Genomic DNA, 20,353 nt, shown 5'->3' with positions numbered 1-20,353 from the left:
GGTGCAAATTGTGCATTCAACCTCTCAGTTCAGTGTTGTAGATCAGTCATATCATTATTACTGCCTTTAATCTCTCAAAAGACTTCATTTTTCGCTCATCAAAAATTTATTGCACTTTTATTATATCCCTTGTCTACTAAGCTTTGAGAATTGAAAGGTTAACAATTCAGAAAAATTCTTTGCCTGCATATATTCTGCTGTGGGGCTGAGGAACAGGGGGTAAATAATAGACAAAGAAATAAAGCAGGGTAAGAGGATGGTGAATGACTATTGTTTGGGGAGAGGAATGTTAATTCAGATATCAAGGTCCAGGAAAGCATCTTCAGAAGAAGTGATGTGTGAGCATGAACCCAAATGATGTGAAGGATTGAACCATGCACAGACCTGGGAGAAGGTGTTACTGGTAGAGAATCAACAACAGGGACAGAAGCCCTGAGGTGAGAACAAGTTTGGTGTGTCAGAGAACCAGCAAGAAGGCCAGTGTGTCTAGAGTGGAACGGGTGAGGGGGACAGTGACAGAGAGCTGCCCAGGGCCTGTTAGGCCACAGTAAGGGCTGTGGATTTTATTCTGCTGGGTTGGGAAGCAGTAGCAGGGTTTTGAGTGGGGAAGTGATGTGATCTGATTTTTCTTTTTTTTAATAAAATATGTGATTTTTTTTGTTTATGTATTTTGAAACAGTTATAAATTCACAAGAAATTAGAAAATAATGAACAGAATTTTCCTGTACCCCGTTTACCTCAATTGTTGTATTTTGCATAACTAGAGGACGCGATCAAAACCAGAAAGTAGACTTCACACAAAATGTGACCTTGTAGATTAGCTTTATTCACCTAGTCTGATGCCCTTGAGATTGATTCAAATTCTTGTGTGTATCAGTAGCTTGTTCCTTTTCAGTATTGAGCAGTGCTCTGTGGTGTGCAGGTTCTAGTTTGTTTAACCATTCTATGCGTAGGAGCATTATCTTTTTTCCCTCATTTAATTTTATTTAAGTTTTATTGAAGTATAGTTAATTTACAGTGTTGTGGTCGTTTCTACTGTACAGTAAAGTGACTTAGTTGTCCATGTGTATTTTTCATATCCTTTTCCATTATGGTGTATCTTAGGATATTGAATATAGTTCTCTGTGTTATAGAGTAGGACTTTGTTGTTTATCCATCCTATGTGTAATAGTTTGCCTCTGTTAATCCTAAACTCCCAATTCTTCCACCCCCCGATTCCCCCATTTTATTTTATTTTTCATCGAAGTATAGTTGATTTACAATGTGTTAGTTTCAGGTGTACAGAAGAATGATTCCTTTTATACACATAAAACTTTTTCAGGTTCTTTTTCCTTAGAGATTTTTACAAAATACTGAGAATAGTTCCCTGTGCTATGGTAGTAGGTCCTTGTTGATTATCTGTTTTATATATAGTAGTATATGTGTGTTAATTCCAAACTCCTAATTTGTCTCTCCCCACCTCTTTACCCTTTGGTAACCATAAGGTGGTTTTTATGTCTGTGAATCTCTTTTTCTTTACTTTTTTTTTTTTTTTTTTTTTTTTTTTTTTTAGGGCCACATCTGCGATATATGGAGGTTCCCAGGCTAAGGGTTGAATTGGAGCCACAACTGTTGCCCTGCGCCACAGCCAGGGCAACACAAAATCCGAGCCACGTCTGCAGCCTACACCACAGCTCATGGCAATGCTGGATCCTTAACCCACTGGTCGAGGCCAGGGATTGAACCGCATTATCATGGATCCAAGTTGGTTTCATTAACTGCTTTTGGTTTCATTAACTCCCTGAATTGCTGAACCACAACAGGGACTCCCTGTGAATCTCTTTCTGTTTTGTAAATAAGTTCATTTTTTTTTTTTTTTTTTTTTTTTAGGTTTCCACATATGAACAGTAGGGTTCCACATATAAGCACTGTCATGATATTTGTCTTTGTCTGGCCGATTTCACTTAGTATGATAATTTCTGGGTCCATCCATGTTGCTGCAAGTGGCATTTTTCATTCTTTTTTATGGCTGAGTAATATTCCATTGTGTGTATGTATCTCCTCTTCTTTATCCATTCCTCTTTCAATGAACATTTAGGTTGCTTCCATGTCTTGGCTATTGGAAGTAATGCTGCAGTGAACAGTGGGGTGTCTGTATCTTTTCAAATTATGATTTCCTCTAGAGAGATGCCCAGGAGTGGGATTGGAGGGTCATATGATATCTCCATTTTTAGTTTTTTCAGAAACCTCCATACTCATACCAATTTACATTCCCCACTAATGATGTGGGAAGAATCTTTTTTCTCTACACCCTCTCCAGCATTTATTATTTGTAAACTTTTTTCTTTTTTTACCTGCACCTGTGTAAGTTCCCCAGGCCAGAGATTACAGCCATGCGATGGCAGTGACCGGGGCCACTTCAGTGACAATGCCAAATCCTTAACCCACTTCGCCATAGGGGGACTTATATTTGTAGACTTTTTGATGATGGCCATTCTGATCAGTATGAGATAAGGTTTTAATTTGCATTTCTCTAATAATTAGTGATGTTGAGCTTTTTTTCATGTGCCTGTTTGCCATCTTCTCCGTCTTCTTTGGAGAAGTGTCTGTTGAGATCTTCTGCCTATTTTTTGATTGGGTTGTTTGTTTCTCTGATATTGAACTGTATGAGCTATTTGTTTTATTTTGGAAATTAATCCCAAGTTGCTTCCTTTGCTTGAGAGCATTATAGCCATTCCTAGTTTTTGACTGTTACAAATAAAGCTGCTGTGAACATCTATGTATACATTCTCGTGTGGACACAAGGTTTCATTTCTTAGAGATGGATTCCCAGGAGCATGATTGCTGGCTCATATAAGTGTATGTTCAGTTTTTAAAGAGATTCTCAGACTCTTCCTGAGTGGCTGTAATTTCTTTCAATAATACTAAGAGAGGTCCAGTTTCTATGCACCTCTGCGAGTATTGTGTATTGTCACAATTTTTTATTTTAGCTATTCTAAGAGATGCATAGTGTGATACCTCATCATGGTTTTATTTTGTATTTCTCTGATGGCTGATGAGAATTTCTTTTCATGTGTTTCTTTGCCATCCTTACTTCTTCTTCAGCAAATTATCTCTTTGTATCCTTTGCCCATTTTCTAAAATTGCACTGTGGTGTTTTTGGTTTTTGTGTTTTGTGGTTTTTTTTTTTTTTTTGGAGTTTTGAGAGTTCTTTAAAGCACATGTTCACTCCCATTGCATTCTGTACCATAATCACCTGTACATACTGGAGTTTGTTTTGTTATGTCTCAGGTTTTGAGCAGTATTTGTTTTGTGTGACTTGATTCCTGTAAATTGGCAAACTCCCCATGAGAATGGCCATAACAGGCTTTGAGGTGGCGGTTCCACTCAGTGAAAGGCATGAAAAAGAAAAATTCATAGAGGGAGATATCAATAAAAATCAAATGACACTGTGGAGTTCCTCCTGTAGCGAGCGCATTGGGATTGGGAATGCTGGGATATGGATTCGATCCCTGGCCTGGCACAGTGGGTTAAGGAACTGGCGTTATAGCAGCTGCAATTGCAGCTGTGGCTTGGATCTGATCCCTGGCCTGGGAACTCCATATGCCACGAGGCGGCCAAAAAAGGGAAAAAAAAAAAAAAATCAAATGACACTGCAAAGCTTGTAACAAAAACTGCCATTCTTTTTGTCCCTCTCCCCGTCTCTACTCAGAGGCAACTACTGGTAAATTCCTTGGGCTATTTTTCTTCTGTATTTTCTCCATGTTTTCAAATAATATGCTCATACTACTATGGCTTATCACTTTCACTTGCATACCACCCATGAACTTCTTTTTAAGGTCGGTGCATGTTCATTATCTTACACTGACCCTTTTCCCGCACACAGCCCACCCCATCACTGCCGCACCATCCGTTCTCGCCACTCCATCCTCCCAGTATAAAGCAGGTTTATCACAACTTTAGTTCAAGCACAAGCCAGCATTTACATTACCATGATTATGCAAATATTTCTTGATACCAACCGGAGAGTAACACTATGGTTAGGTTAGGTTTCCTTTTCTTTTGGCCATGGCTGGGGCATGCAGAAGTTCCCAGACCAGGGATCAAACCCTTGCCACGGCAGTGACCGAAGCCACGGCAGTGACAATGCCAGATCCTAAACCACTCGGCCACCAGGGAATTCCTAGGTTTCCTTTTTCATATAACTTTCATTCTTAGATTTAGTAACCCTCATTTTTTTTCTTTTGCTTTGTTTTCTGTGTCCACATTCTTCATCAGCTATGTTATGTAACAGTCAGTATTATTTACCTAGATGATATATCAGTTCTATTTGATGTTTTGTTTGTTATTTGAGACATTCCTTCTGGAACTTCTTATCCTCCTGCTGCAGTCCTGACTGGTACCATCTGGGTCTGTGGTATAAATAGCTTTATTTCAGGACTTCCCTTTCCTGCTTTCCTTTGTTTTGCACTGTTTCTGCTCTTATGTCCGTCTCTTGGTTTACTCTCTCATTTTGCTAGAGCTTATCTTTCAGTGGCTTTCCTAAGGAAGGTCATGTAGAAGATACATTTTTTTGAGTTCTTATATATTTGAAAATATCTTTATTCTTCTCTCATTATTGATTGGTTGCTTGGCTTGATAGAGAGTTTTCAGTTGAAAATTATTTTTTCCATAGAGTATAGGTATAGCTTTTTTTTTTTTTTTTTCTTTTAAAAGTTGTAAGAGTTCCTGCTGTGGCACAGTGGGTTAGGATCTGGCATTGCCACAGCTGTGGCATAGGTCACAGCTATGGCTCAGATTCAATCCCTGGCCCAGGAACTTCTGTATGGCACAAGGGCAGCCAAAGAAGGGGGGAGAGAGCGGGATATCATTCTGATGCTTTTTAGGTGACTTTTTGTTTATTTGTTTCACATGTATGCTTAGCACTTAAACCTCTTAAACTGATCTACTAAATTTTTTTTCTTCTATTTTCCATCTCTGTCTTTATGCTTTTCCCCTGATTTTTGAGGTGCTGATTTTTAGAAAGTAAACGAAAACCCTGTTCACTTACTGTTCTACCTCTCGTTCTGAAGAACTCTTACAGCCCTCTCCTAATGTGAGGTATACCAAAGGCCCTGTTCTGGAAATGAACTACTTCCCTGTGCTCAACCCCAGGAGATGAAGCTCCATGTGCAAATTATATCTCGACCACAGATGCCCTAAGTTTAACTTTTCCTACACACATCTTTGCATTCCCCTTTTCAAATACCAACTCCTGAAAAGGATGTTCTCATTTGAGGAATAATTCCCACGTCATCCTCTGTCTGCCGGGTTCAAAACATTCTTGCACAACATGTGTAGGTTGTGAGACCCAAATGGCCCCACTAGCTTATTACTCTTTCTTCTATTCGGTGGGTGTCTCCTTCCTCCTAGCATAGCAATTCGGTATCTAGAAAGAGGTTCTGTCCTCCAAGTATAGCACAGTCGGACAAGTAGATAAATTAGAATGTGCAAGCTTCTTCTGGGCAAGGCATAAGTCTGCAGTCTTATATTTGAGAGATAGCTTCTAGCTCAGGATTCCTACCCATTGTAAGCCCTTAATTATTCCAGATGAAAGAGTGGATGACTTACCAAAAAGATTTTATTGTAGTAACATATTCAGCCACTTAAATTCCAAGTGAAATGCAGTGTTCCTTTACCTGTCCTCAGTGACCTTGGATCATGGTTGAATGCTCCTTGAAAGCAGTCGAACAGTGACTTGGTGCCATGGTCGGGCTAGTATATCTTGCCCTTTGGTAAAGTACTGCCCTTTTAAAATTAATGTCGGCCTTGGCATTACTTCTGCTGATATACAGGTACCCTGGTACATAATAGAACTCAGTAAGTATTTGTTTAATGAATCATAAGAGGAGACCCGGAATTCCTGTGGCCTAGCATGTCAAGAATCCAGCATTGCAGCAGCTTGGATTGCTACTTGGCTCAGGTTCAATCCTTGGCCCAGGAACTTCCACATGCTGTGAACGCAGCCAAAAAATAATAAATAAATAAATAAGTTTTTAAAAATTAAAAAGAGGAGGAGTTCCCGTCGTGGCTCAGTGGTTAATGAATCCGACTAGGAACATGAGGTTGCGGCTTCGATCCCTGGCCTTACTTAGTGGGTTAAGGATCTGGCGTTGCCATGAGCTGTGGTGTAGGTTGCAGATGCGGCTCGGATCCCGCATTGCTGTGGCTCTGGCGTAGGCCAGTGGCTACAGCTCCGATTTGACCCCTAGCCTGGGAACCTCCATATGCCGCAGGAGCAGCTCAAGAAGTGGCAAAAAGACAAAAAAAATAAAAAAATAAAAAAGAGGAGACACATCTGTTTCACAAAGGCTGTGTCATCTTGTAATAATTTTCAGTGGGCATATTGATAGTCTCTTTAGTTTGAGGACCTAATTTATTTTTATTTTTATTTTATTTTATTTTTTAGGGCCACGCCCAGAGTATATGGAAGTTCTCAGGCTAGGCGTTGAATTGGAGCTGTAGCTGCCAGCCTACACCACAGCCACAGTAGCACATGATCCGAGCTGCGTCTGTAATCTACACCGCAGCTCACAGCAATGCCAGATCCTTAACCTACTCAGTGAGGCCAGGGATCGAACCCACGTCCTCATGCATACTAGTGGGATTCTTTACCGCTGAGCCACAATGGGAACTCCCCAATTTAAAAAAAAAAAAAAAGGTTTTATTTAGATATGTAATATACTCTGAATTTTACCCATTTTAAGTGTACAGGTCCATGATTTTGAGTATATTTGCAAAAGTGTGCAGCCATCCCAGCAACCTAATTTTAGAACATTTCCATCACCCTAAAAAGAAATCTGTGTCTGGTAGCAGTCCCTCTCCATTCTTGCCCCACCCCCAGCCCTAGGCAGCCTCTAGTCTACTTTCTGTCTCTGCAGATTTCCTTATTCTGGATATTTTATGTGAATGGAATCATAGAGTATGTGGGCTATCATATCTAGCTTCTGTTTTTTTTGGAGCGGGGGGTGGGCTGTGCCTGCGGCATGCGAAAGAACCCACACCATAGCAGCAACCAGAGCCACAGCTGTGACAACGCTGGGTCCTTAACCCACAGAGCCACCAGAGAATTCCAGTCTAGCTCCTTTTACCTAACATGTTTTCAAGGTTCATCCATGTTGCAGAATGTATCAATACTTAATTCCTTTTTATTGCCAGGTAGTACTCCATTATGTGGACATGTCACATTTTATTTATTCACCGGTTGGTGGACATTTAGGTTGTTTCCACTTTTTGGCTGTTATGATAATGCTGCTGTGAACATTCATTACAAGTTTTTGTGTGGGCATATAATTTATCTAGGGCAGATACATAAGAATAAAAATGCTGGGTCATCTAGTAACTATACAGTTAACATTTTGAGAAACTGCTGAATATTCCCGCTAGTAATTGTGACAAAACAGTATATGAGGGTTCCAAGTTCTTCACATCCTCATCCACCAACGCCTATTGTTGTTTGTCTTTTTGTTTTTTTCTTATGGTCACACCCGCAGCACATGGAGTTCCTCAGGCCAGGGACTGAATCTGAGCCGTCGCACTCACCCGAGCTGCTGCAGTCAGATTCCACAGTGGGAACTTCTGTTTGTCTTTTTTTATTGTAGCCATCTAGTAGATGTGAGGTAGAATTTCATTATAGTTTGGTTTGCATTTCCCTGGTAGTTAATGATGTTAAACATCTTTTCTTATTGGCCATTTGTATATTTTCTTTATTTGTATATTTGTATATTTTCTTTAGCGAAACGGCTGTTTGAATCCTTCCCCCAGTTTTTGGTTGGGTTAATGCCTTTTTATCATTGAGTAGTAAGAATTCTTTATTCTAATCCGTAATCAAATGTCTGATTAGAGTATGTATTTTCTTTCAGTCTGGGAATCATCTTTTCACTTTCTAGATGATGTTATTTGGAGAACAAAAGTTTCAAATTTTAATAAAGTTCAGTCTATTGATTTCTTTTTTTTAATCACATTTGCTTTTGATATCATATCTGAGAAATCATTGCCTAACCCAAGATCCCAAATATTAACTAACACCTGTGTTTTCTTCTAAGAGTTTCATACATTTAGTGCTTATCATCTCTGATTGATGTTGAGTTTTTTGTATATTGTGAGAAAGATGTCCATTCATCCTTTTACATGTGGATATCTCTGACTCTCAGTATATTTTGTTGCAAAGACTAGTCTTTTCTTCCATTGAATTATCTAGGCACTTTTGTTGAAAATTGAGGTTCCATTTGCAACAAAACAGTTTTTCCTAAAGTTGAAGCTTACTACCATTAGCTCTTAAATTTTAGCTGTTTTTTGTTCTTGATAATATAATAGGTCCTTATTGATCAGCAGATGTGGCAAGAGTGCCTCTTCAGGCATCTGTCTCATTTGTGAGTGAATGGATTTTGTCCTTAAATCTTTGGGATTATTGGTGACTTTTTCATTACAAAAGTATGAGTTATTGGAGTTCCCGTTGTGGCGCAGTGGTTAACAAATCCGACAAGGAACCATGAGGTTGCGGGTTCGATCCCTGGCCTTGCTCAGTGGGTTAAGGACCCGGCGTTGCTGTGAGCTGTGGTGTAGGTCGCAGACGCGGCTCAGATCCTGCATTGCTTTGGCTCTGGCGTGGGCCGGTGGCTACAGCTCCGATTCGACCCCTAGCCTGGGGACCTCCATATGCCGCGAGAGCGGCCCTAGAAATGGCAAAAAGACCAAAAAAAAAGTATGAATTATTATCTTGAGGGAGTTCTCCTTGGTGGTCTAGTGGTTAAGATTTTCACTGCTTCAGTTTGGGTTCAACCCCTGGCCTGGGAAGTGAGATTCCACATTAAGCCACTACCTGCAGAAGCAAAAAAAAAAAAAAAAGGAATTATTATCTCGAGTCTTCCACCTAAAATTCTGTCTCTGACACAGTTAGGTAGGGAACCAATTAGGAAGTTGTAAAAAATAAAATCCAAGAGCAAGATGCTGGTTGTCTCAACCAAATAAAACCTGGGGATGTGGAAAGAAATCTGAATATATTGTGAATATACTCTGAATATAAAGTTGACAGGATTTGCTGGTGGCTTGAATATGCATGTGAGAGAATAGGCTCAACATGACTCCAAATTTTAGGCCTGAAAAACTGGCAGGATGAGTTGGCATTAACCAAGATAGGAAGGACAATGGCGGGGCCCTGTTTGGGAGGGGATGGAAAAGATTACGATCTCAGTCTTAAGTATGTCATGTTTAAAATGCCTTTTAGTCAAATAGAGAAGCTGGGTATGAGCCAGCTTATCTTTGAGAAGTGGTGTAATACTTAGGATTTTCTAAGAGCTTTTGGTGGAGCATAGTTTAAGTCAGTGTACACACGCGTACACAGACACACACTTTAATGTAGAGAAAGTGCTCAGGATGCTTTTAACTGTAGTGAAAATAACTACTTTCTTAAAATGATAGACCCTCTCATACTAAATTAGATGTTTGTTAGAGAATTCAAGTGATCATAAAAATCCTAAACTAAAAATGCTTTCTTTTTTTTTTTTTTTGGTCTTTTTTTTTTTAGCTATTTCTTGGGCCGCTCCCGCAGCATATGGAGGTTCCCAGGCTAGGGGTCGAATCGGAGCTGCAGCCACCGGCCTACGCCAGAGCCACAGCAACACGGGATCCGAGCCGCATCTGCAACCTACACCACAGCTCACGGCAACGCCGGATCGTTAACCCACTGAGCAAGGGCAGGGACCGAACCCACAACCTCATGGTTCCTAGTCGGATTCGTTAACCACTGCGCCACGACGGGAACTCATAAAAATGGTTTCTAATTACAGTCGGGATCATTACATCAGGCTTTATCTTGAGGCATGCACGTCTGGCTTTAAGATCTATGTTTGTGTATTTAAGATTAAAAAAAAAATTTCCACAGCGTGGTATTGACAATGAAAACCCAAAGCTATAAAACTCCTGGAATATGGGAGAAAATTTTTTCTACTTTGGGCTAAACAAAGATTTCTTAAAATATGACACCAAAAACACAATCCTTTAGAGCAAAGGTATAAATTGAATTGCTCTTCAAAATATGCTACTAAGAGAATACAAAGACAAACCACAGACTGAGAGAAAATATCTGCAAACTATTTTATTTAACAAAGAGGTTTATATCCAGAATAAATCATGAATTCAGTAACAACTCCCAACTCAAAACTCAACAATAGAAGTTCCCACTGTGGCTCCAATGGTTAAGAACCTGACATGGTGTCTGTGAGGATTCGGGTTTGATCTCTGGCCTCACTCAGTGTGTTAAGGATTCAGCTGCTGCAAGCTGCAGCGTAGGTCCCAGATGTGGCTAGGATCCAGTGTTGCCATGGCTGTGGTGTAGGCCTGCAGTTGCAGCTCCAATTCAGCCCCCTATCCCAGAAACTTCTGTATGCCACAGGTGCAACCATAAAAGATCAAACAAAAAACTCAGCAACAACAAAAAAGACATTAAAAATGGGCAAAAAATTTGTACAGACGTCTCATCATAGAAAGTATGCAGGTAGCAAATAAGCACATGAAAATGTGAACATCATTAGTCATCAAGAATGCAAATTAGGAGTTCCCATCGTGGCTCAGTGGTTAATGAATCCAACTAGGAACCATGAGGTTTAGGGTTCAGGCCCTGGTCTCGCTCAGTGGGTTAAGGATCCGGCGTTGCTGTGGACTATGCTGCAGGTCACGGATCTGGTGTTGCTGTGGCTCTGGCATAGGCTGGTGGCTACAACTCCAATTCAACCCCTAGCCTGGGAACTTCCGTATGCTTTGGGTGCGGCCCTAGAAAACACACACACAAAAAAAACAAAAACAAAAAACACAACAACAAGAATGCAGATTAAAGCTGCAGTGAGATATCACTGCAAATCTTGGAATGACTAAGATTAAAAAGACTGCTAAGTGTTGGCAAGGAGATGGAGGATCTTGAGCTCTTATACAGGACTGATGGGAATGTAAAATGGTACGACTGATTTGGAAAACAGTTTGTTGATTTTTAAAAGTTAAGCATTCACCTGCAGTGGATAGCCATACTACTTTGCACCCCACATTTAGGTATTTACTGAAGAGAAATGGAAGCGTATACAAAGTCTTTACATGAATATTCATAGCAGCTCTGCTTGTCGTAGTCCAAAACAGCGAACATGCCAAATGTTTGTCCACAGAAGAATTGAAAAACAAATGCGGTATAGCCATATAATGGAATGGTACTCAGCAATAAGAAAGAAATAAGTACTAATGCACATAACAACCTAGATGAGTCTCAAAATAATTGTGTTGAGTAAAAGAAAGCAGATGGTGCATACTGTATGATCCCACTTAGACAAAATCGTAGAAAATGCAAATTAATCCATAGTGACTGAAGAGATCAGTGGCTGCCTACAAATAAAGGACTTCAGGGAAGGACAAGAGAGAAAGGTTAAAAAGGATTTCACAGAAAAAGTTTTTTTTTCCTTTGGTCTTTTTAGGGCTGCACCCATGGCATATGGAGGTTCCCAGGCTAGGAGTCGAATCGGAGCTGCAGCTGCCAGCCTGTGCCACAGCCCCAGCAGCGAGGGAACTGAGCCCTGTCTGCGACCTACATCACAGGTCACGCAATGCTGCGTCCTTCATCCACTGAGTGAGGCCAGGTATTGAACCTGTGTCCTCATGGATGCTAGTCAGATTCATTTCTGCTGAGCCTCATCAGGAACTCCCTTAGAATCTTTTAAGTACGAAAGTTCTTGAGACCAGAATGTTTGAGAACCTTTTCCCTATAGAGTCAGGTGACTTGTAGGTTTGTCAGCCTGCACTGTAGTGTGATGGTGAAAGTGTTAGGCTTCATTCTGCAGTGGGGAACAGGAGTTGAGAGAGTTGAATACGCATTTTAGGAAACGACTCTTGCAGCATTGTAAGGCATCTCAGAGAGCAAAGTTTACAAACAGGACCAGCTGGGGGGACATTACATCCACCTTGACAGAGAGTCGAGGTGATGGGGGGCATAACTGATAGAGTGTGTCTCCAGTTAGAGGGAAGGGAGAATCCCTCTACCTGAGGAGTAGGCGGGGGTCATCATCCGAGATCAAAAGTCCTGGAGGAAAGCAGGAAAGATTTTATTTTACTTATTATGATTTTTTTCTCCGTTCTCTAGATATCATTGACCCTGCAATCCTGCGCCCAGGCCGCCTGGACAAAACACTCTTTGTGGGTTTGCCACCCCCAGCGGATCGTCTTGCCATCTTAAAAACTATCACAAAAGTGAGTAAAGGAAATGGTATATTTTTGTGTATATTTCTTGCATTTTAAATACAGATAAGTAGGAGTTCCCACTATGGTACAGGGGGTTAAAGATCCGGTGTAGGTTGCAGCTATAGCTCGGATTTGATCCCTGGCGCCAGAACTTCCATATGCCACAGGTGCAGCCAAATAAATAAATACAGATAAGTAGGAGTTCCCGCTGTGGTGCAATAGGTTAAGGATCTGATATTGTCACTGCTGTGGCTTGGGACCTTTCTGTGGTGTGAAAATAAAAGTGATATTTAAATTCTTAACAGATATATTTGAGATATCAATTACATTTTCTGTTCTTTTAGATCTTCGATTATCACTTTAAAGGAATTATCCTCAACATATTTGAAATGGAGAAGAAATTTTTAAGATGAAAAGTAAATAGGTAGAGGCTCGTTATAAATATCTAGTGGAAAATTGAGTTTTAAGACTACAGTGTTGAATTCTGTTCTCCATCTTAGTATATGACAACTTTTTTCTTTTTTGGTGGCCCTGAGACATACGGAATTTCCTAACCAGGGATCAGATCTGAGCCACAGTTGTGACCTATGCTGTGGCTGTGGCAACACCAGATCTTTTAACCACCCTCTGGTGCTGGGCCAGGGATCAAACCTGTGTCCTGGTGCTGCTGAGACCCTGCCAGTCCCTTTGCACCCTAGTGGAAATTCCATGACAACTTTTAAGATGCCTGTACAGTATTGACGTTGCTGTTTTTTAAAAATAATAAGCAATGCATACAAAATACAAAAAAGAAGGCAGATCACCCTTAATTCTTCTACTACAAAATAATCTGCATACATTTCGTGAAGACGTCATTCCAAACATTTTTATTCAGCATGAATTGTTGGATGGGTGGATAATTGAATGAATGAGAGGGAGGAAGGGGAGTAAACTTAACACTTAATTCAATTTATTTGAAATTTAAAAGTAAACAAAGCTAAACTTCCTAGTACACATTTCATTACAGATGGCCTCAGTTTAATTTCTGCTCTGCAAATTAGATAATTAACATTCTTCTGTTGCCCTTCTTCCACTTATCAGCTTTTGTTCCCTGTGTATTTTTTCTTTGTTCGCTGTCAACACATTTACATTCTGTTCGAGTCATGTTCTTTAGTTTCATATTTAAATCGATAGGCCCCTCACACCCAGCACTTTGCCACAGCTTTTGTATGTTTTCTAGTTTATTTCGATTTGTCATTTGATGATGAAACCTGATATTTCATTATCAGGTTTATTCCATTTATTAATAGTTGTTTATTCAACTGTATTTGTTGAGTTCTTTTCATGATTAAGAATCATTTCAATAAATGATTCTCTAAAATATTTATGTAGGAGAGTTCCTTTTTGGCTCAGTGTAGGTTACAGACATGGCCCTGATCTTGTGTTACTGTAGCTCTGGTGTAGGCTGGCAGCTGTGGCTCCGATTTGACCCCTGGCCTGGGAACTTCCATATGCTGCAGGTTCACCCTAAAAAAAAAAAAAATTGTACAGTTGGTTTTATAAGCTTTCTAATATGCTATTGAATAAAATTCTGATTGTTCATATGACAGTATATGGAATTCACCTTTCATTTTACTTCGTACTACAGCTCAGAAACATGGCCACATATCAGTTAAGTTTCCATCATGGCTCAGTAGAAATGAATCTGAGTAGTATCCTTGAGGACACAGGTTTGATTCCTGGCCTCACCCAAAGGGTTAAGGATTCAGCGTAGCCGTGAGCTGTGATGTAGGTTGCAGTTGTGGCTTGGATCCCTCATTGCAGTGGCTGTGGTGTAGGCAGGCAGATGTAGCTCTGATTCGACCCCTAGCCTGGGAACCTTGATATGCTGCAGGTACGGCCCTAAAAAGACAATTAAAAAAAGAGAGAGAGAATAATTAGATTTAATGTTCCAAATATTCTCAGCCCTTATTTCTACTAATTGGAAAATAATGTTGGTATTGAAACTCTTATCCTATGTAGACATTTGTATCTTATTGTAGCCCACAATTATACTCTCACAAAAAGGTAACTCGTTACTTTTTTTCTGGTGAAAGTATTTGGAGGTTTATTTTTCTAAAAAATCATTTCCTAGGAATTAGAAAATTTCTGAGAATTTGTATTGCTAAGAATTATTTTTCTAAGATATTACTTTTAGGTAATTGTTTATCTTATTCCTTTGTATATTGAGCTTTCACAAGAGAGTGAACTAAAAGGGTGACCTAAAAATCAAGCTAGCCATTGCTCCCACTGTGCCGTTGTAAGAAAATTTTCTCTTCTGGCTTCTCATAAATAGAACGCTCAGGTGTAACAGTCATTTTTAACAATATCCCTATCGTAAAAACAAAAATAAGCCTTTCAGGACTGAAGTTGGTAGTTCTCCTAATATAAGCAGAGGATATTGCTAAAATTCAGTTCATTAGAAACAACTTAATGAAAAGCCAAGGAAATGCACCTCTGAGAATGTGTGGGCCTTTATGAAAGCTCAGCAGAACCCAAGAGTAGAATTTAGATATTGAGAAGTATAAAAGAATTATCCGTAGGCAATCCTCCATTAATCTATTTCTAATGATCGAGCTTTTGATTAAAACAGGAAGTACCTTTACCCCCTCCTAATGGTGGGTTGAGGGACTCAACAAGGCAGTGTTCTCAGGCCTCCCCATTTCAGAAATAGCTTGGAAAGTCCAAACATTTCTGTTCGCCATCATGATAAATCCCTATTTAAACAAAACTTCTCCTCCCAGTCCCTAATATAGCACCAAATTACACTCTCCAGTATCTCTGTCTGGAGATGATACCGGGTTTTTTGTTTGTTTGTCTTTTTATTTTTTTTATAAATGAAATTTTATTTATTTATTTATTTATTTATTTATTTATTGTCTTTTTGCCATTTCTTGGGCCGCTCCTGCGGCATATGGAGGTTCCCAGGCTAGGGGTCTAATCGGAGCTGTAGCTGCCAGCCTACGCCAGAGCCACAGCAACGCGGGATCCGAGCCGTGTCTGCAACCTACACCAGAGCTCACGGCAATGCTGGATAGTTAACCCACTGAGCAAGGGCAGGGACTGAACCCGCAACCTCATGGTTCCTAGTCGGATTCCTTAACCACTGCACCACAACGGGAACTCCTGTTTGTCTTTTTAGAGCCGAACCTACGACATGTGGAAGTTCCCAGGCTAGGGGTTGAATTGGAGCTGCAGCTGCCGGCCGACACACCACAGCCATGACAATGTGGGATCGGAGCCAAGTCTGTGACCTACAGCACAGCTCACATCTGAAAATGTTTACATGAAAAGTAACTTTAGGGATCGTGCAGTCTGACCATCTAGCTTTCCACACATCTGGAGGGGAAGAAAAGAAAAAAGCACAAAGATTGGAAAAGAATATTAAAAAACAGAATGTATATATGTGTATAACAGAATCACTTTGCTGTCTAGCAGAAATTAACACAATATTGTAAATCAGCTGTACTTCAATTAAAAAAAAAAAACCGCAAAATTGTTTCTTGAACACAGAGTTTATTTTCCCATGTTTATTTCACAGGTTAAAGTGGATTGGATGGGAAACATAACTCTTTCTTGAAGCTGTGTTACATGAACATTTGCAGTTTATCAAATGATAGCAGCTAGCACGTGTACCACTTAAGAAATTCGTAAACATTCCCAACAGAGAGGATATGAGCGGACACTACGTGCGCCGGGCTGGGGGGCCTGTGATTGTGCAAGGTGCCCGGTCGGCTGACCCAGTCTTCGCTCCGAGCATCTGCTGAGCTAATGTTTACACTGGCAGTTTAGTGTTTGTTTACCTTTATCTCTGTATTTCCTCTTAAACTATTTATTTCCATGTAGTATTTTCTACCAAGGAAAGATAATACGTAAAGCACTGATCAGAAAGATACAGCAAATACTCATGAACCTACCAACTAACAGTATCACATACTTTGTCACTAAAAACTTTTGTTTGCCTCGGCAGTTTAAGTCACTACAGATGTTAATAAGTATGTACTGTATACAGGCAGTTCGCTGTTAGATGTTGGAATTCTAAGATGTCTGGTCTTTGTCCTTTCTAGCATCTCTTGGTATGAGCCAAAGGGTAGTTGGGGCCAAAGAAGGGCTTGAGTTTTAGATAAAGGGCTTGGGAAAGAGCAAGGTGAGCACCGAGGGCTGTTGGCTTTTTTTTTTTTTTTTTTTTTGCTGCTTTATAGGGCCTCACTTGAGGCCAATGGAAGTTCCTGGACTAGGGGTTAAATCGGAGCTGCAGCTGCCAACCTGCGCCACAGCCACAGCAACACAGGCTCCGAGCTGAGTCTACAACCTATACACCACAGCTCACAGCGAGGCCAGGGAGGATCAAACCCACATCCTCATGGATGCTGGTCAGATTAGTTTCCGCTGCGCCACAATGGGAACTCTGGCTGTTGGCTTTTATTGTGGAGCAGTTTGCTATTGTTCTCTCCTGGCAACGTTCAGTATCATTTCTCCCTTCCTAGACAACCTCACATCAAAATCAAGTACATATGCATATCAAAACTGATCACTGCTTAAGTATTTACCATATTTAATCGGGCAAAGAAAATGTGATTCTTCACCTTTGGAGAGATTGAGGTGGCAGTTTTTGTTCTCGGCGTTTTGTTTTTTGCCATTACACTTACAAATTCTTCAGACTTTACCAGGATAAATTGTTTGCCTTTGGCTTTCCCAAGTTTGGAATCTGCTTCTTAACCTCATTTCCTAAAATTGAAATTTGTAAAAATCTTATACCACTAGTCTGGGCGTCATTTATATTCATGTAACCAAGAAGCCATTACTATTTATTTAAAAGCTATTATGTGGGAAAATATTGGTCTTTAAAGCTTCAATGAGAACGGATTTCTCTCTTACTTAGAATGGCACCAAACCCCCACTGGATGCAGATGTAAATTTGGAAGCACTCGCTGGTGACCTTCGCTGCGATTGCTATACGTAAGTATCTGTCTCAGGTCGGTTAACGCTCTGAGACTCTGTGTCCTCACATGTAAAATGAGAATGATGTTGGAAGGATTCAGTTAGGAATCCTATAAAGCACCTAGCTTCTAGCTCTTCCTTCTTAGGGAAGGGACTCCCCATTTTGAGGCTCTGAGGAGTTCCCGGGAGCAGGGGGAACCCTTTCTTATGATGACACTTGGTACTCAGCTACCCTGACACCATCACTGCCCTTCACACACTGTCTCTCCATCCTTCCAGAATGTTAAAGCAGACCTTTCATTAGCAGCTGCCACATTATCCAGGTGCTTCAGCATTTAAAAGAAAATAGTCTTCAAGTTTTTCAAGCCTCAGAGTGCATTTTTCACTTCACATCTCTTAATAAATATCCACACACTATATAGTAAAAGCAGGAAGTCAGATATTTCTGCCTTCAGCTTTTGTGGGATTGTGGTGGTTGTCATTATCATTGTTTTCTTCATATGCTTTTACGTAAACTTGTTTATTAGCTTTCTCGATTTGGGTTCACAGGGAAGAAAATGAAGCTCATGTGTAACTAATGGGGTCATCTCTCCCTCTGGCTTATTTTAAAAGCCCTGTTGATCATCCACGGTATACGTGGTGCTCATGACATTCTTCTGGGTCAGGCCCAGTTACTGTGCTCTGTGAAGCTAAGTCAGTGAGGAAGGCTCTGTTCTACTCTCCCAGGTCTTCAGGAGTCTGTTATTCAACAGTGTAAATTTACACCCAGAGAGCAGAGCCACCGGTACTGATTCAGGCACTTGGTTACTTCTGGTTTGGTTGAGGACTTTCACATAACTGTCTCCTCACATGATAATTCCTCTTGAAACCATGCAGGTCATTTTTAGGGAGTATGTCCAGGACTCAGTTTTATCTCTCATTTTTTCGTATATGAACATCTAGGGCTATAAGTGTCAGTCTTTGTTCTGCAACCCTAACCCCAGTGCTCCTGAGAAATTTGCCACACTGTGGTCAGTAATCTGGGCTCACTTAAGAAAGTGGTGACTGTCAGAGTTCTCCGGTGGTGCAGCAGGGTAAGGATCCAGCATTGTCACTGCAGCGGCTTGGGTCACTGCTGTGATACAGGGTCTATCCTTGGCTTAGCGAACCTCTGCATGCCATGTGCATGGCCAAAAAACTGAAAAAGAAGGAAAGAAAGTGGTGACTGTCTTGATGAAGCAGAGATGTGCAGTTCCAAGCAGCGGTGGTGAGGGGCAGATGTAGGTAGGCCCCACCTTACCTTTAAGGAAAATTGTCTCTCTCCCCCTTGTTGGGAATCAAATGCATGTCAGTATGTAACTAAATGAACTTACTGCTATTGAATCAGAGCTGCAGCTGAGGCCTAGGCCGCAGCCACGGCAACACGGGATCCAAACCACATCTGCCACAGCTCTCAGCAACCCCGGATCCTCAACACGCTGAGCAAGGCTAGGGATCAAACGCATATCCTCAGAGAGACAGCATTGGGTTCTTAACCCACTTAGCTGCAATGGGAACTCCCAGTAGTTTACATGTTTTGAGTGCTAAAATCTGAAAAGATTGGCAGTGAGTAACAGAGGCAGTTTTGATGGCAGAACTTACTCTGGGCTGGGAAATCCTGTTGTGGCTCAGCCAAGATCCATGAGGACGTGGCTTCAGTCACTGGCCTTGCTTAGTGGGTTAAGGGTCCGGCATTGCTGTGAGCTGTGGTTGTAGCCACATCTGGGGGTCAGTTAATAAAGGGGTAAAGGGGTTAAAACCTTCAGGGTGCGGGCTCCAAGGTAACACTTCCTGTGTTATTCCAATGTGCACATATGACCTTAGATTATATTTCTGTGAGTTCATGTTAGAAATGTTTACCAAACGTGCATATGGTTTCCATTGCCAAGAATAAGCCACACTAAGTTCTTTGGGGAAAGGAAATGGGGAGAGTCAGGACATATACAGTAACGTGATTAAGAACTTGGTTTTTGAGTCAAACAGACCTAGTTTCAAATCCTAGCTCACTGTGTGACTTTAGGTAAGTCATTTACCCCCTCTGACTCCGTTATCTCAGCTGTAAGATGGGAATAATACTAAAACCGACCTCATAGGACTGTTGTGATAACTAAATGCAAATATTGTAAATTTTTAGCCTAATGCCTAGAACATATTCAATCAATATAAGCTGTTATTACACACAAATAAAAATTAGTGAGTAAGGAGTGTTTCAAATAATGTGAGTGAATTTAAGTAAAGGTAAATAAAATTTTCATTACCGAAACAAAATAAAGAAGTTAGTGTGTTCGTTTTGGGTTTTAATGCCACTGTCACCACAGTTTGAGAGACACTGTAATATTAGTCTTTCCAGCTACTTGTTACATTAGTTAATGATGTCTCTGCCCCAGTGTTGCTTTAACATTAAGGAGTGACTATCCCAGCATGTACATGATTGCTAAGTAATGTTGTAAACCTAATATTTAACCAACAGAAACATTGGATTCAGTTAATAATTTAAACTCTGTGAGTCTTTACTTTTATTAAAGTGGTATGGATCATCAACTTATTAAATAAGTTTAATATCTGGAAACGAGGTTTATCCCCAAGTTCAAACTCTTTTCTCAAAGAATCTCGAAGAATCCTGTTAAAGATGTAATGTATTGAAATATCAGTCAGCATCAGTGCCTTTTGTTGCACTCAAGACCCATGCAGACTCAGCATGTTATTTCACAGACCATTTCGTGAAGGCTTGTTAGTTCTTGCTGTGTATTAAGTAACTCACGATCTGTCCATTTGGCTTGAGCTTGAATTATGTGCCTCAGTGACTTTCTAGCCTTTGTATTTTCCATTTTCGGACTAGGGGTCCTAAATGACTTTTAAATAAGCTTATTTTAGACATTAGGTAATATCCTAACGGGCCAGTCAGCACTTTAGCATTGGCCTTCAGAATGAAAATTTTATGAAAAACAATATGTAAGTTGCTTTCTACTCACTAATTGTTTTAGACCTTTTATATTATTAGTATCTATAATGATTAGCATGAAATTTATTTGATTCATTGTTTAGTTTCCTCTGTAATGTCCTGTCTTCAAAAAGTTAGAGATATTTTAAGTGAAAGCTAAAAGCTCTTTCCTACTACCATAATCAATTTATCCCACCTTTA

At 40.3% G+C, this 20,353-nt stretch overlaps 1 protein-coding gene across 4 annotated transcripts in view; it reads left to right on the top strand.

Annotated features, from left to right (window-relative positions):
* The window catches only part of NVL (nuclear VCP like), an 82,092-nt gene that overhangs the window by 51,027 nt on the left and 10,712 nt on the right, over nucleotides 1-20,353 (top strand). For all 4 annotated transcript variants that reach the window (XR_007131205.1, XM_047754988.1, XM_047754990.1 and 1 more), the window contains 2 exons: nucleotides 12,137-12,243; nucleotides 17,135-17,211. Coding sequence is in view for 3 of the 4 variants with exons in the window: in XM_047754988.1 (XP_047610944.1) it covers nucleotides 12,137-12,243; nucleotides 17,135-17,211 (184 nt within the window). In the remaining variant the exon portion in view is untranslated. The remainder of the gene's footprint in view (nucleotides 1-12,136; nucleotides 12,244-17,134; nucleotides 17,212-20,353) is intronic.

Source organism: Phacochoerus africanus, chromosome 12 (assembly GCF_016906955.1).
Source record: "Phacochoerus africanus isolate WHEZ1 chromosome 12, ROS_Pafr_v1, whole genome shotgun sequence".
Lineage (NCBI taxonomy): Eukaryota > Metazoa > Chordata > Mammalia > Artiodactyla > Suidae > Phacochoerus > Phacochoerus africanus.
Note: the sequence above shows the minus strand (reverse complement) of the source record. Positions and strands in the feature narration are given on the sequence as shown.